General features: G+C 38.2%; 1 protein-coding gene across 1 annotated transcript in view; it reads right to left on the reverse strand.

The window, feature by feature from the left end:
- LOC127645111 (uncharacterized) overlaps nucleotides 1-16,588 on the reverse strand; it is a 139,251-nt gene that overhangs the window by 61,610 nt on the left and 61,053 nt on the right. The window contains exon 4 of the mRNA XM_052128641.1: nucleotides 16,100-16,267. Within this exon, the coding sequence (XP_051984601.1) occupies nucleotides 16,100-16,267 (168 nt within the window). The remainder of the gene's footprint in view (nucleotides 1-16,099; nucleotides 16,268-16,588) is intronic.

A 16,588-nucleotide genomic window follows, 5' to 3' on the forward strand; every position in this document is an offset into this window, starting at 1 on the left:
CAATAAAGACCCACTGAGTTGATATGATTATAGCTGTTTTAACAGGATATTTGCATACAGCTCCTGCTGCGAGGTTAAATACGTGATATTAGTGGTGCACTGGTGGAGCCAGAGATCACATCCTGAGCTCACATCCAGTGAATGGGTGAATCATGGGATTGAGAGAGGGTTACAACCACTCACTCGTGCCAACCGGAAAGATTCAACACAGCACGGGGGAAATTTGGTAACTGTATATGAATCCATCAAAAGACTAACTGAAGACACACAGAAAGTAAAAGGAGAGATTATGAAATGAAGGCAGTGAGTGGAGGACTCAAAGTGAGAGATGCGTGGGAGATGGGCAGTTATACAGTTCCATCGAATAAAAAGACGAATGCAGGGTTCCAAAAGCTAAAGGGAGGGAAAGAGAAGTCAGACGAGGTGAAATAAATAAAGAAAAAAAGGTGGAGAAGGAAAGGAGAGATATAATGGGGAAAGGCAGAGCATTTGTGTGTCCATTTCCATGAGTATGTGCTGTCATCTGTGATATGGAGGGATGAGAAAGTTGAGGCTGGGAGGAGGGGGGAAGTGTCTGTGAGCAACGATTATGCCGTCTATTGAAGCAGAAAGCAGTGATCTTTAGAGAAATATTAATAAACAGAGCAAAACTAAGAGGCCAGAAAAAATAAAAGGTATTAAAAGAAGGCTAATATTAACAAATATTTTCATTATTGCTCTACTAAGATGTGGAGCTTAAAGGGATAGTTCACCTAAAAAAATGTAATTCTCTCATCATTTACTCAAGATTTTTAGAACAATATTTCAGCTCTGTTGGTCCATACAATGCAAGTAAATGGGTGCCAGAACTTTGATGCTCCAGATAGCACATAAAGGCATCATATAATCCATACAACTCCATGTTTTTAGTTCATATTTTTAGTGTCATGATAGGTAAGGATGAGAAACAGATCAACATTTAAGTCCTTTTTTTGCTAGAAATTCTTCTCCCTGTCCAATAGAGCGCAATATGCATGAATAATTTGAATCACCAAAACCACAAGAAGAAGAATATGAAAGTGAAAGTTAAAGTGGAGATTGACTGAGATGGAAGAAGAATTTAAAGTAAAAAAGTACTTTAATATTTATCTGTTTCTCACACACACCTAACATATCGCTTCTGAAGACATTGATTTAACCACTGGAGTCTTGTGGCTTACTTTTATGCTGACTTATGCGATTTTTGGAGCTTAACATTTTTGGCACCTATTCACCTGCTTTGTATGGACTTACAGAGCTGAAATATTATTCTAAAAATCTTCATTTGAGTTCAGCTGATGAAAGAGATTCATATACTGTACATCTGGGCTGACATGAGGGTGAGTAAATTAGAGAATTTTCATTTTTTGGTGAACAATTCCTTTAATTAGAGAAGAAAACAATTGAAATTATGTTTATTATCACACTGTTCTGTTATTATTTATATCACCATCATTTCTACCATTCCAACAAGATGTTTAATCAGCGCTAAATTAGGATGACTTGGGTTGAAACAGCCATTCACCCATCGTGCACTAGACTGGGCCAGACTTTTATAGATCAGCCTAAATTAACACTGGATAACTCTACAGTTACAGGGTATACTTAAATACTTTGCTTTTTATAACCCTGGAACCCAGTAGTTTTTCACTGGGTAATCTATAGCCACTTATTTACTGCTGCTAAATATGGTTGTCAGAGAGTGCACGCTGCTTAAAGCAGCATTTTAATGAACTGAAACAAAACACTGTGCACCTCTGTTGATTTATATCAAATCAATTAATTGAATCAAATTATTAATCAGAATAATTATGACTGTTAACTTTAAAATATTTGTACAAAATAAAATTCCATGCTGTAATAAACATTTGGCCGCAGTTTCCCAATGAAATGTCTAGCGGGGGCACCAAAAGCGAGTGAAATAATGTAATCATACAAGGTTTGAGGTTTTAATATTAAAACACACATCCCTTATCTAAAACTTAAGCCTAAACCTAATCAATAATGTCCTAAAAGATAAATGGGAGATGAACAAAACAGACGTCCTTACCCTAAAGCAACACCTAAACATAACTGATAGTGTTCTTGTCGCAAATGTGGCATAAAAGGCAATGTTTTTAAGCGACCATGTTGGTTCTATAACGCTTTTGACTCACACGTCAGCTTCCATGCTTGGCTGGGTTGTTGTAGTGCCTTTGATGTTGATTTCACCAGGAATCTGCTGTGAAATGTAGAACGTGACATGTAAAACTCAGTTTGCAAAAATGTAGCTATATTAATTTTTATTCTGTGAGACTAGGTTATTTAAAATAAGGGCCTTTTTCTCACATTTGCTGGCATTTTGTTCCAGAGCCTTGGTTATTACTACAATTTAAATCAGAAGTTTACATACACCTTAGCCAAATACATTTAAACTCAGTTTTTCACAATTCCTGACATTTAATCATAGAAAATATTCCATGTCTTAGGTAAGTTATGATCACTACTTTATTTTAAGAATGTGAAATGTCAAGTCAAGTCAAGTGGTTTTTATTGTCGTTTCAACCATATACAGTTAGTACAGTACACAGCAAAATGAGACAACGTTCCTCCAGGACCATGATGCTACATAAAAACAACAAAGGACCAACACAGGACCACATGAGACTACACAACGAAATAAAATACCTATATAAACTACCTATATATACCTATATAAAGTGCACGTGCAAACATGTGCAAAAAGTACAGGACAGTACAACAAATTACTGACAATGAACAGGACAATAGACAGTGCAGCGCCGACCAGTACTCAGTAGTGCAAAAAGATGACAGTTTCTAAAAATGTAAACATAACATACTATGAGATAGTGTTCTATGCACATAGCCGTTATTGGGGTAGCGGACAGTTATATTAATGTGGGAATAATAGTAGAGAGAATTATTTATTTCAGCTTTTATTTATTTCATCACATCCCCAGTGGGACAGAAGTTTACATACACTTTGTTGGTATTTGGTAGCATTGCCTTTAAATTGTTTAACTTGTGTCAAACATTTTGCATAGTCTTCCACAAGCTACTCACAAATATTTGTTGGAACTTTGGCCCATTCCTCCAGACAGAACTGGTGTAACTGAGTCAGATTTGCAGGACTCCTTGCTTCTTCAGTTCTGCCAACAAATTTTCTATCGATTTAGGTCAAGGCTTTGTGATGACCACTCTAATACCTTGATTTTATTGTCCTTAAGCCATTTTGCCACAACTTTGGAGGTATGCTTGGGGTCATTGTCCATTTGGGAAAACCTATTTGCAACCAAGTTTTAACTTCCTGTCTGATATCTTGAGATATTGCTTCAATATATCAACATAAATTTCCTTCCTCATGATGCCATCTATTTTGTGAAGTGCACCAGTCTCTCCTGCAGCAAAGCACCCCACAGCATAATGCTGCCACCCCCATGATTCGCGGTTGGGATGGTGTTCTTTGGCTAGCAAGCCTTACCCTTTTTCCTCCAAACATAACGATGGTCATTATGACCAAACAGTTACATTTTTGTTTCATTAGACCAGAGGACACTTCTCCAAAAAGTAAGATTTTTGTCCCTATATGCATTTCTAGTCTGGCTTTTTTTTATGGCAGTTTTGGAGTAGTGGCTTTGCAGAGCAGCCTTTCAGGTTGTGTCAGTATAGGACTCGTTTTAATGTGGCTATAGGTACTTACCTACCTGTTTACTCCAGCATCTTCACAGGGTCCTTTGCTGTTGTTCTTAAATTGATTTGCACATTTTGCCGCAAATTCATCTCTTAGAGACAGAATACGTCTCCTTCCTGAGCGTTATGATGGCTGCATAGTCCCATGGAGTTTATATTGGCATACTATTTTTTGTACAGATGAACGTGGTACCTACAGGCATTTGGATTCGCTCCTAAGAATGAACCAGACTTGTGGAGGTCCACAATTTTTTTCTGAGGACTTGGCTGATTTGAAGCAAAGAGGCACTGAGTTTGAAGGTAGGCCTTAAAATACATCACAGATACACCTCCAGTTCAGAAAACCTCCTATCAGAAGCTAATTGGCTAATTGTCTAAAAGTTTGACGTCATTTTCTGGAATTTTCCTCTCTGCTTGAAGGCACAGTTAACTTAGTGTATGTAAACTTCTGACCCACTGGAATTGTGATAAAGTCAATTGAAAGTGAAACAATCTGCATGTAAACAATTGTTGGAAAAATTACTCAAAGTAGATGTCCTAAACGACTTGCCAAAACTATAGTTTGCTAATATTAAATCTGTAGAGTGCCCAATAAATGAGTTTTAATGACTTCAACCTAAGTGTATGTAAACTTTTGACTTCAACTGTAAAGAGTATGTCAACCATTTAAGTTTGAGTGTGTCTCAAATCAGTCATTGAATAACCCATATTAAATGACCACCAATCTGAATATGGGTGTCTCTTGTCTGCCAAAACTTTGCAGTATGTATAAGTAGGCTATGAGTTTCCCAGAAGAAGAGGAAGAGAGACTAAAGCATGAAAATAGATAGGGAATGGTGACAGATATTGCTTGGAAAAGAAAATAGAGAAAAGGTGGACAGAAAATGAGAAGGAAAGGGCCAGAGATTGTTTATGTCAGGATTGCAATGTTTCTTAGAAGAGATACAGGTGGTGGAATCAGTGTTGTGTGGTTCCTTCAGGGTGTTAATACCTCCTGAGATCTCTTAGTCTATTTCTCTCACAAAGACCACTGGGGCTGTGGGGTAATCAAAAAACATCCGCACCTTCAGCTCAAAATGAGTTTAATATAAAACCCTTCCCTCTCTGTAATTCAACTTTAATAACAGAGACAGGATTGTGTCCTGGCCTCCTGGTATATATTGTTAGGCTGTTGCTGGCTTTCTCAGGACACCTCAGGTCAGTTATGTGGTCACAGCAGCATTTGAAATCAACGTGAAATGCTATTCTTCCTTAATGTGTTTACGAGTGAAACACTATTAAATTGAGCATGAAAATTGTCTCCTGTCATTGGTCAGTTTTTTCGCGCTCAATTTTACTGTATTTGGATTTACAGTAAATAAAAAATGCTGTATTTTAATACCACTCAGAGTATATTTACCCATGATGCAACTGTGAAATACAGTAGCATACTGTGTAATCACTCCTCAGTAATAAGCCAGAGAGAGAAAAAACAAGAACGTAATGGGAGTTTGCTGATGTATTTCTGATATTAAATTGTCTTATATGATATTTTTTTTCTCGCCTTTATTTATATTAGGGCCGCTGCAGGACAAATTGATGCCCTACGCAGTGTTCCCGTGGTGATATGAGCGTGAAGCGATCGTCTGTGTTTCAGCAACTAATTTTGGGTCGTTGAATAATGTATAACGTGCGAGTAAGGGCAGCCGATGGATTTCTGGTGCCCTCCTAGGGTAAGATTGTGCCCCTCTAGGGAGTTGGTGCCCTACGCAGACTGCATAGTATGCGTGTAGGGAGCGGCGGTACTGATTTATAGTAATAAGGTGCGATTTATTCAATTAATCGATTATTTAAAGTCGAGTTCTATGTGCGTTATGCTTCCCATTTGCCTCAGGCTTCACTGTGTGGCCACCAGAGAGCGGATAAATTTTTCGAACGTAAACTTAATCTCTCTGAAAATATTTGTCAACCAGTATTTGTGTGAAATAAAGAGCAAGGACTCCATGCTGGTTCTTGTGAAACACTTTCAGAATGGCTCAAAAAGTTGAGTGTTGTTGAGGCAATTGTGCCTATTTTTTTTTTTATTTTTTTTTAACGGTTTGTAGTTTTATGTGCTTTTCCCTTCATGTAAATGTCACCATAAGTTTAGTTACAAGATAGTTAGCTAGTGTAGATTTGAATCACCTTGTAATCGCAATATTTGATAGCCTGCATGCATTTTGTGTTTGCTGGGCTTAACGCTCACAAAATGATTCAAAATGCACATCTGCGAGCAATGTTGTCTCTTTCTGGAGACCATACATGCTTTTAATAGGTTTGCAAAGGGGCACGACTAGGGCACAACTAGGCTATGTCTGAATCCCTGTGTACGTTCACAATGGATGCGTCAAAAAAAATCTACAAATGCTGGCCTCTGATGCTGTAAGTGAAGGTAGGATGAAAATAAGTTATTTTTCAAACTGTTCTGAGACCACTTTTCTTGAGAGTCCCCTTCATTTAAAAAAAACTATTAACTGATTAGGCAGCGAGTCAGCTGCCCAAAACTTTAGAATGCAGCCACTATCGGTTTTCCAAAGTATGTGGTAATGGAAATCGTTTTCAAAATGCATATGTATTATTGTGGACAAGGTCTAATTTTATGTGTTCTGTGTTTTGGTACATTTGTGACATAATTAATATCTCAGACAATACACAAAAATCTGAAGTTTGCATCCTATTAATATTATATATGCTCTGCAGAGAGAGATACTCAAAAGTATGATTCACTGTTCCTTTTCACAGATGTAAGTACTTTTCATTTTAAAAAGTGACATAATCCATGATATAATTCACACCTGATATAACTGTTAAATAATCTGTCTACTGCAAACTAACTAACTAACTGTGTGTGTGTGTGTGTGTGTGTGTGTGTGTGTGTGTGTGTGTGTGTGTGTGTGTGTGTGTGTGTGTGTGTGTGTGTGTTTGTGTGTGAGAGAGCGCATGCGTGCGCGTGTGTGTTTTAGGTCGCATCAACAGCAGATGCAGAGATTTGCACTCCCAAGTACATCACAGCTGAACACTCTTGGTAAGATCCTTTAAAACTTTAACTAGTGTACTTCCCTGGTGCATCTGATTTATCACTACAAATAAAAAATGTGGGATCATATGGATTCAGAGCACTTGCAATCTATAGTGTTTAAGTTATTTAGACTAATCGTGTCTAAATTAACCATGCTTTTTGTTTTGTCCTTTCCAGAACTTCACCGATTCTGCTCACTATGCGTGCACTGTATGGAAAAGAGGGGTTGGCAATGGTGACGGAATGATGTTAGGTGAGTAAATTATGGCAGAATTTTCATTTTTGGGTGAACTAACAATTATCAGAAAAGCTCACACATTTACACATAACTAATGACAAAACTTTTGAATGTTTTAGCGAGTTTTCTTTTTCAGGGGATTCAATTCTGCCCAGAAAATAAATGAATGCTGGCAATTGAAAGTCAAAAGTAAGCACATCTAGTGATATGTCATAATATCTTATTCTGTTAAAAAGATTTTTATATTGTGATATAAAAACTCTAATTTACTCATCCTTATTTCATTCAAACCCCAAATAAATTTTTTATGCTGAAATCTTAAATGATTAGTACACCCAAAAATGAAAATTCTCTCATAATTTCTCATCACAGACATGTACGACTGTCTTTCTTTAGTAGAACTCAAGATTTTTGAAAGAATATTTCAGCTCTGTAGGTTCATAAAATGCAAGTGAATGGGGGCCAAATTTGCAGCTCTAAAAAGCACATATAGCCATCATAAAAGTAACCCACATGACTCCAGTGGTTTAATTCATTAATGTCTTCTGAAGTGAAATGCAAGGTCTGTGTAAGAAATAGATCAATATCTAAAACTTTTTTCTAAAAATGTTTAGAGTTCAATCAGCCTTCCGCGTGACCGTGTAAGCCACAGCTCAGAAGTGCAGTGTTGTTTACAACACAGGAGCATAGATAATCAAAAATACAGTGGTTGCCTCATTTGGCTGGTTTAAATACATCAACTGTGGCATCATCTTTGAACGGTCAACAAGGAGAACTGTTTTAATCAGTTTGAATGTAAGTGAAATGAGGAGATGCCTCACACCGAGCTCCTTGCTCAGACCATTGCATAAACTGCTTTTGTGTGGAAACAGTATCGCAGTCCATAGGAACAGCTGATAATAAGGGATCTTATTATATCTTGAATATCTATGCACAGGAGGCTTTCACGCTTAAGTCATGCAAGAGGCAGTTTGAACTCCACCCTCGTCAACGAGTAAACAACAGCTGGACGGAAGTGATAATTTTTATGAAAAATAAAAAAAACGTTTGAAATATTAATCTAACACTTTTGCTTCAGAAGACATTCATTAAACCACCGGAGTCATATGGATTACTTGTATGATGACTATATGTGCTTTTAGGAGCATCAAATATTTGGCACCCATTTCCTTGCATTTTTATGGACCTACAGAAATTAGATATTCTTTAAAGAGCAACATGCAGGTTGAATTTATAACTGAATTAATACATTATATTGTCTGCAGAGGTCTTTTAAAAACACATATGTAGAAATTACTAATGAAATCTCATTTGATGTAGAGATTTTGATGAAAATGTGCTAGGCTCTGGAATACGCCCTTCCCGCTGTAGCAACGCGTCATTTGACGTAGGGCGAGGCAAATAAAGGAGCTCGCGGTCAGCTCTCTCATTGTTGGGTGTTGATGTAGTTAGAGCAGTAGTAAGAGACAGAAAGTTTTAGATCGAGTTTTAGAGAAGCCATAATGGTAAATTATTGTGTTTGTGCTGGTTGCACGAATTCCAGCCTGTCAGGACATCGTGTCCATCATTTTCCTTCTAGGAAAAACAAGGCTTTTCGGTCTTGGGTGCGTTTTGTGCAGGTGAAGAGAGCAGACTTCACTGCCGCGTCTGTTACCACACACTCGGTCGTGTGTGGTAGCACATAAATTATCGACCTGGAGATTTGTTGGAGTCTCGGATGGGATTTCGGAGTAAGGACCACGTGAGGCTGATTACTGATGCTGTTCCCTCGGTGCACTCGATGGAATCAAGTCCACCGTCAAAGATTACACCGGATTTTGGCGCGGGCGGGACTGGAGGACTAAGTGCTAACGTTAGCAGACATTCTGTGCAACGGAAACGAGCACTTAGCAGAGTAAGTCTTACTTTTAATTATTTTAACTCTTAATTTGTGTAATTTCGTAATAATACTAGTATAATATTTTTATATAATATATTTTTTTATAATATTTAATATTTATTTAGTATAATAATACAGAGAGAGGGAGAGAGACTGAGCTTTAGGACAGGTTGTCGTAACGTAATTGTCTGCCTTCTGAAATGAATTTAGTAGTTTGCACAATGCCATCATAGGCATGTTCGTCCACACCGGAGAACTCAGTTTCTTCATTCGCATCCATTGTAACCTGAGCTTGAGCTTGACCAGACTCCCTCGGCCATCGTCACTTCCGGTTAGTGCTTTATAGACGCGGAAGTTATTTTATCACAATTTATCTCAAAATATCGTTAATGGCTAAATATATATTACTCCAGTTCCAGTTGATCTAGTTGTTTTATCATCAACATACACTATGCTATATAGGGGTGTCCAACCTGCATGTTGCTCTTTAAAAAATCTTCGTTTGGGTACTGTTGAAGAAAGACAGTCATACACGTCTGGGATGGCTTGAGGGTGAGGAATTGATGAGAGAATTTTTATTTTTGGGTGAACTAACCATTATAAGAAAAGCTCCCACATTTACACAAAACTAAGGGCAACACTTTTGAATACTTTAGCAAGATTAAAATGATTTATTTTGCAGGGGATTCAGTTCTCTATTGAAAGCACAGTAAAAGGTAAGCAGATCTTGTAATATTCCATAATATTTCAATCTGTTTAAAAGCTTTTTATAATAGTAGAGGTGATATACAAATTCTGTCATAATTAACTCGTCTTTATGTCGTTCAAAACCCATAGAATTTCTTATGCTGAAGACAAAAGGAGATATCTTAATAAATATCTCTAGCTGTCTTATCAATCCAATGGCAGTGGACATTGCCTTCATGCAGCTTGTGCATCATATTCCAGGTCTGAAGTGATATGGTCACATTGTGTGATTAACAGAATAAAATAATATAAATATTGTAAAGCAGTTCAATGGAAAGGAGGAGACGAGAATGTGTAGGAATTCACTAAACATTCACTAGTTCTACCTCAGAATCCAGTCTTTATTGTAGTTCTACAGTATATGAGAGCTCATTTTACTTTCTTTTCTGCGAGAGGAAGTTGCGGGTTCATGGTATGGTGTGAGACCCCCATTGTGCTGGCAGTCCGACGGCTGCATCCATCATAGAGACATAGAGCACAGACAGAAAGCCCTGCCGGTAACATTCACATTAGCATGGAAATCACTTCCCTCTTACCTACCCCCCACCCCTCCCCATCTCTCTCGTTCTCTGCCTCCATACAAAAATAATGGCTCTAACTCCTATTATTCTGCGTAAAGGCACACTGCCAAGGTAGATGACAAGAAAAGCAAAATCGTTGACCATTTTTTCCCTCACTCCACTCTCGCTGATAGAACAAGAGCCAACTTCCTGATTGATTCCATCGCTTATGTACGGCTCTGGGTTATTCCTCAAAACTCAGACAAAGGACCAGCACTCGTTAAACAAAGTTTCCCCTACAGCTCACATCAGAATTTTGTTACCCTTGGTTTCCTGTGTTAGATTCAAGAAATTTATCTGTTGTTAGATTGTCTAAAAAATATTCTCACAGTGACAAACTAACCATATGTTATGAACCAAAATTGGGACAAACATAAGAAGCGGTCACAAGGACAGTAGAAAACAAAAGTCACTGATCTACAATACTTAGTCTTACATCAGAAACCCGTATAGGTTCTTTTGATGGTAATTTGGCCTCTTGGAAAAAACAAGATTGTTGGCATGTCATTTTGATCTGTAGTATTGCTGATGATTACTGATGTAAATCTCTAAGGAGGCTTTGCAATTTTTCTCATTGTTTTCTCTCGTTAATGACATTAAACTCAGTTCCAAGAAGCCTTTTATGTTTCACCCTTCATACCCTCCAGTGTCTTCCATTCCCCACATGCAGAGTTAGCAGACTGCCCCGCCTGGCCGCAAAGACACAGTCGTCACCACAAATGATCGCATGCTACCAGTGCCTCATGTTGAACTAGAGGCCATCCAATCCCAGCTCTAATTGGCCATTGTGATATGATGTAGTGATTTCAGGAATGTTTTCATGCCCCACTGCTATCTGTAGCCCCCCAAGGAGAGCCCATGGGCAGCCGGGGAGTCAGAAAAGCTTTGCCCGCTTGCCTTATTCATACCAAACCCAATCAGGCGAATCAGTCAACAAATTATCCAATCTGAGCACATGACTGAGCACCTCTCCAGCGAACTGACTTAGGAAATGGACAAAGACCAGGCCATGCATCACAGATAAGAAGCAGACAGCATAGCTTCTTTGACATTAAAAAAAGCACATCTTCTACATATTGTTACTGAGCACAGCGTGAGATGAAACAACTCACACTTGTGTGAATCCAGCAGGCTGTATGGCCAAGATGAGGTTGTTAGCATTCCTCACATATCTCCTCTGCACCCCCTCCATATCCTTTCCTTCCTTCATCCCTCCTTCACGCTCGGAGAACTCACCCTCGGGATGTGTTTTTATGGCTTCAGACACACATTACACATCTTTATCGCATCATACGTGGTGAAAACATAGCAATATAAACTTATGGGATTTAACCAGCCCATCAACTACAAATAGCTGGAGAGACTCTCAACCAGTGGGAGGGCCTACTGAAGAGAATGAATTATGTGAAGGTACTGTCATTTTAATTGAGTCCTCAAGACCCAAAGGTAAAAAAAAAAACATATGTGACTACTATAAAATAAAAAAAAGCTGAAAGCGCTTGACGTGAATTTTTTTCAGAAAAGTCACGAGACAGAGGGTTTCACAGGCTTGGCCCTGATTAAAACCTCTTTGCTCTCTCCACAGACAACATCAAACAAATTTGTGTGATGCCAGGCAACTCATTCTTTACGTTTTAGTCTTGCCTTACTTTAAAATGGGTTCCATTAGAGGCTGAGATGAGCTTACAGTGTAGAATCTAGTTACATTCGAAATGTAGCGTTTTATTACCATTATAGTTTTCAAGAGCACATTTGCATCAGTCCTAATTGCTTGCTGAACTTGACACTGCATGATTCCATAATGCATAGCTAGAACACTAAATGAGCTTTATGGTTTCATAAGAGTGTTACTGCTGCTGTTAATAAATGGGCTTTATGGTCTGCTGAGAGCACACAGTAGCTGTTTTGATGTTAGCGAAGAAGAGTATTGCATGCATACATGTATTTTATTGTCTGTGTACTTGAATGTCCACTGCAGTGCCTTTAAAATAAATGTCAGCTGAGGATATGGGGGTGAGGAGTAGTCTTAGCCTCATACGGCATGCCTACAGACTGCCAGCTGTCTGTTTGCTGACTGCCAGATGCATATTACTCTCAAAACTGGCAAGCACATTTTCAATCTGGAAAATTCTAATCTTATTGGCTGACTTTATGCAACATCCCAGAGTAAGAGCACATGTGTTTTTTATTAGTCCGCCTGTAAATCGTGTTGACAAAGTACCGGGTTATTACAACAAGCACTTTTGAGGCATGATCATATGGGAAATCTACATGTTGTTTCCGAAAGTTCATGTACCCTAAAATCAACAAGTGTGAACACATTTTCCTCTAGTAAAACTAATGGTGTGTTGCGCAAGTAACTTAGAAGACACAGATTCTGGTCACCTGGGAGCCAGGAAGTAATTGCGTTCACATTAACAATGATGAACGTGATTAAGAGGTTGCATTTTTGCTCTAAAATTGCCTATTTACTCCACTGAGGGTTAGGTTTAGGGTTGGGGTTTGGGGGTGAAGTTATTAGATTATGCATTCCTGTTGACTGTGTTACATCAATTACAATTAAAAATACTACTTGCTTTTGACGCCACTCTGTGGACATTTCACCATTTAACTAGATTTCCACAAGCAGAACTGTATATCCTATTTAATTTTCTGAGTTATGTCTGTGAATTTGCCTGTAGACTAGTTATTACTTTTAGATCAGCAGAAATTCTGATCACACATTGAGTCTATACACATTTTCTGCTATTTTCCTGGTGTTTTCTGTTTAACTGTTTATAGACACTGCTGAACTATTATTTCAATAAATTTTCTCATGTCACTATTGTGCTATAATCTATTTCAGATAGTCCAGCCTTAATCAGCACATGAAAACACAAATAACTGTTGTTGGTTGATTTACATACAGGTTTAAATGGGCAGTTCTTGGCCAGAATATGCTGCCATGTGGACCAGACCCTGTGTCGTTCGTCAACAATCTGGCTGTGCGAGACTAAGTAAAGAGAGGATAGAAATAGGCAATGCATATGTCAAGGAGACATGCAGAAAACCAAAGAGAGAGAGTGAGAGATTGAGAATGAAAATTAGTCCTCAGGGTTGATGACAAACCCTGTCACCTCTGAGTTTCTCCATCTCAAGCCTTCCTCTCCTCCCTCAGTCTGATGAACTGCCAAACATGTGAATATGACATGAATGCACAGTACATGTGTGTGTGCGAGACAGAAGCTGGGAGCGAGCGTGCACATGTGTCCCTCTTATGAGCCCATCTGTGAGTAATGAAATTGCATGTGTGTGACAGAGAGAAAGACAGAGCCTCACCAAACACAGTGATCATAGAAAAGGCAGACACAAGAAAACATGGCTGTTTTCACTGGTGAGACACGAGAGAGAAATATCTTGACTTTCAAACCTCATTCACTTTTTCCAGTTTACTAAAAAAAGATCAAATGCAAATATTATTGGAGGAGGACAGTTACACTCCTTTCTGAGCTGCACACCCTTTAGAAACTCACTGCTTTGATCATCATATTCAAGAATTGTCTGTACAACAGAATAATACTACTAATACCATAGTGTTGTTAATGTTTCTTAATGTCTTACCAAATGTTCAATTCTATTCTATTCGATTATTTAGAATAGGCAATGTAACTCTTATGAATAATACTGTGCATGGTATGATTTGAAATTGGATGGCCATGGTCTCGACTCCGTTTATTGTGCACATATGGAGCTTGTCGAGAGTAACATTAACTAAGATAAAACATTCTATACATTTCCACTTCTTGAAATGTCTATGTTAATGTATCAAACGATTTACACGTAGTGATTCCCATTTATTCATTTATAAACCAACCTGAGCACAATTTAAATTTCCTGACCTGAAGAGATGATTTCACAGCGGAGCTCGTTAAGTTTACCAGATTTATATCCACATCAGCGATTAAGTTTATTATCTGGTTAAGACTTTATTCCAAAAAAGTTTAAATTGTCCATACAGGTTTAAATGCTCCATAGTGTACAGTACATCTATTCAGAATATTCCTGCTCATGTGATACGAAGAAACTGAAACATGATCGTTCTTTTTTTTTTTTCATTTCATTTAAACTGTACTAAATTTGAGAATGTTAAGTGTCCTTGGGCTCAGGAAAGGCACTATATAATTTAAATCAAATTAAATTAAATTAAAGAATTATTATTTTTATTATTATTCTGACAATGCCCTTTTGTGTGCATGTATTGACGCTTTGGCAATTTTGCAGGTAAAACAATCACACCAATAAAATACTTTCAAATTAAAATTGATTTTAGAGAGAAATAAAAACAGACAGATGGAGTGTGTGCTTGTGTCATAGATGATTCAAATTGTACAGACCCACAGAAGAACACACACACACACACACACACACACACACACACATAAATAAAATTTATTCCAGGGCAGAGTTAAGCTGTTCCTTTCCTTCTATGTCACCATCACCTCTATTCTCCTTCCTGTCTCTGTCTCCCTGTCAAACATTTTACACCTTTTCTCATTTCATCTGAGAACAAATTACAGTGATTTGTTTCCCTATTATTACACTCCTTCCCTTCATTAGCTATCTTTGCTTTTTGTCTACCATCAATCCTCTTGTTTCCAGACTCCAAAAATTATTTTCTAATTCAGTATTTTTGTTAGTATTAATTTAGACTTTATATCTAATTTCAGTTTGCTTTTCAAGTAAATGTCTCTTATTTTAAAGATATTACCTGGAAAACAAGACAAAAATACTGTGAAAGAGAATGATTTTTCACAGTGCACTCATCCCCTTTCCCTTGCTTTTGTCCACTCTCTTTCTCTCTCACTCCCTCTCTTTCAGTAACTGCCGGAGACTCAGGGGAAATAAATTAGTAACATTTATGATGAAACCTTCTCTGTATCGTTGCTTCTCATCTCATCGTCGCATAAAAAAAGACACTGATCATGACAGGCATACCTATGTAGTCAGCCGTCAAACAATCTACCCACCCATCCATCAAGCTGGCACAGTGAGCTCTTTTGCTCCTCTCCGCTGCCCATCACGCCAGCCGAGGCTGTTAAAACTACATAAACTAGCCCGACTCCCTCTGCACCTGAGTCTGCATCTGTTATACAGAGGGATGCATCAGCCTTGGCGCTCCTTGCAACATTCTTCAAACATAATTGCAATGGTCAAAACAGCTCCCAAACCACCTGTAATTAGTTTGTTTTTATCTGAGGTGAATTCCCAGAGAGATTTCTAAATCAACTTCAAGATACGAGGAGATTTAGCCAACCTTGCCCATTGAACCAGAAAGCCTACCTGGTAAGACTTTGATATATTTTCCTCACATGGCCTCTCTTTGGTCTTCAGATAATTTCACCTCAGCCCACACCAGTAAAAGCAACGTGAGAGACAGAGAAGGGCAGAGCTAACGTTGAGAGAGAAAAGGATGCTGTTTTGACCTTACTAAGAAAGGGCTGGTATGTAATTGAGCAGAACTGGAGGGAGGCTACGTTTCATTGTGCTATAACCCTCATGCAAGCACAGTTAAACAGCTGGAGGTGTAACGGTTGGTGTACTTTGTGGAATAAAACTCATTTTTAAGACATATAACCTACCTAACTTTAGCTCCTTGTCACAATGCGCAAAACATAAACTCATAAATACAGATGGATGAGAGGAGTAAATGTAGCATAATCAATGCGTTTTCAACCAAAAATGTATTAGTTTGGGCTTGCCCTTAGTATAACTAAACTGTGGCACTTCAATGTTTGTTGCACCATGTTTGCAGCATTCCAGACAGGCCGTTAGTACGCTCATAATTCTGTACTGCATTAACCAATCAGCCTCCAGGACTGAAACTGTCAATAGTGCATCAGCTTTAAAGCTACAACATGCATATGTTGATGTGTCAAATGGAAGCTACTCACTTTGTGTGAAGTGTGGAGGGTTATCATTGACATCTGTCAACCGTACAGTAACCGTTGTTGTTCCTGACAGACCGCCCAAATGGCCACCCATGTCTTTAGCTTGTAGGACCACCAAATATTGATCCTGTGCTTCTCTATCCAGATCAGAAACTGCAGTACGTAGGATACCTGAGAAAGAAGAGGAAAGAGAGACAAAGAAAGAAACAAATGTAATCATCTCATTAAATCCATTCATTTCCATGCGTTCTCTGATCATAAACGTACATATAAGTGCACTGACAGCAAAGGTCACCAGTGCGACACTGCAACAATCAGACAACAGTTTATGTGGAGCTTTTTGAAAATATCATGAGGATACATAATGTAATGTAGATAGGCAGAGATCTTTCAGAATGCTAAGGCTCAAAATGCTAATTCCTGCTAATGAGCAAAAAAGAGTGCCAAGCAATGCATACAGTACAGAATTAGGTTAATATCCATGATTAGCAT

This window comes from Xyrauchen texanus, chromosome 6 (assembly GCF_025860055.1).
Source record: "Xyrauchen texanus isolate HMW12.3.18 chromosome 6, RBS_HiC_50CHRs, whole genome shotgun sequence".
In the NCBI taxonomy this organism is placed as follows: Eukaryota; Metazoa; Chordata; class Actinopteri; order Cypriniformes; family Catostomidae; genus Xyrauchen; species Xyrauchen texanus.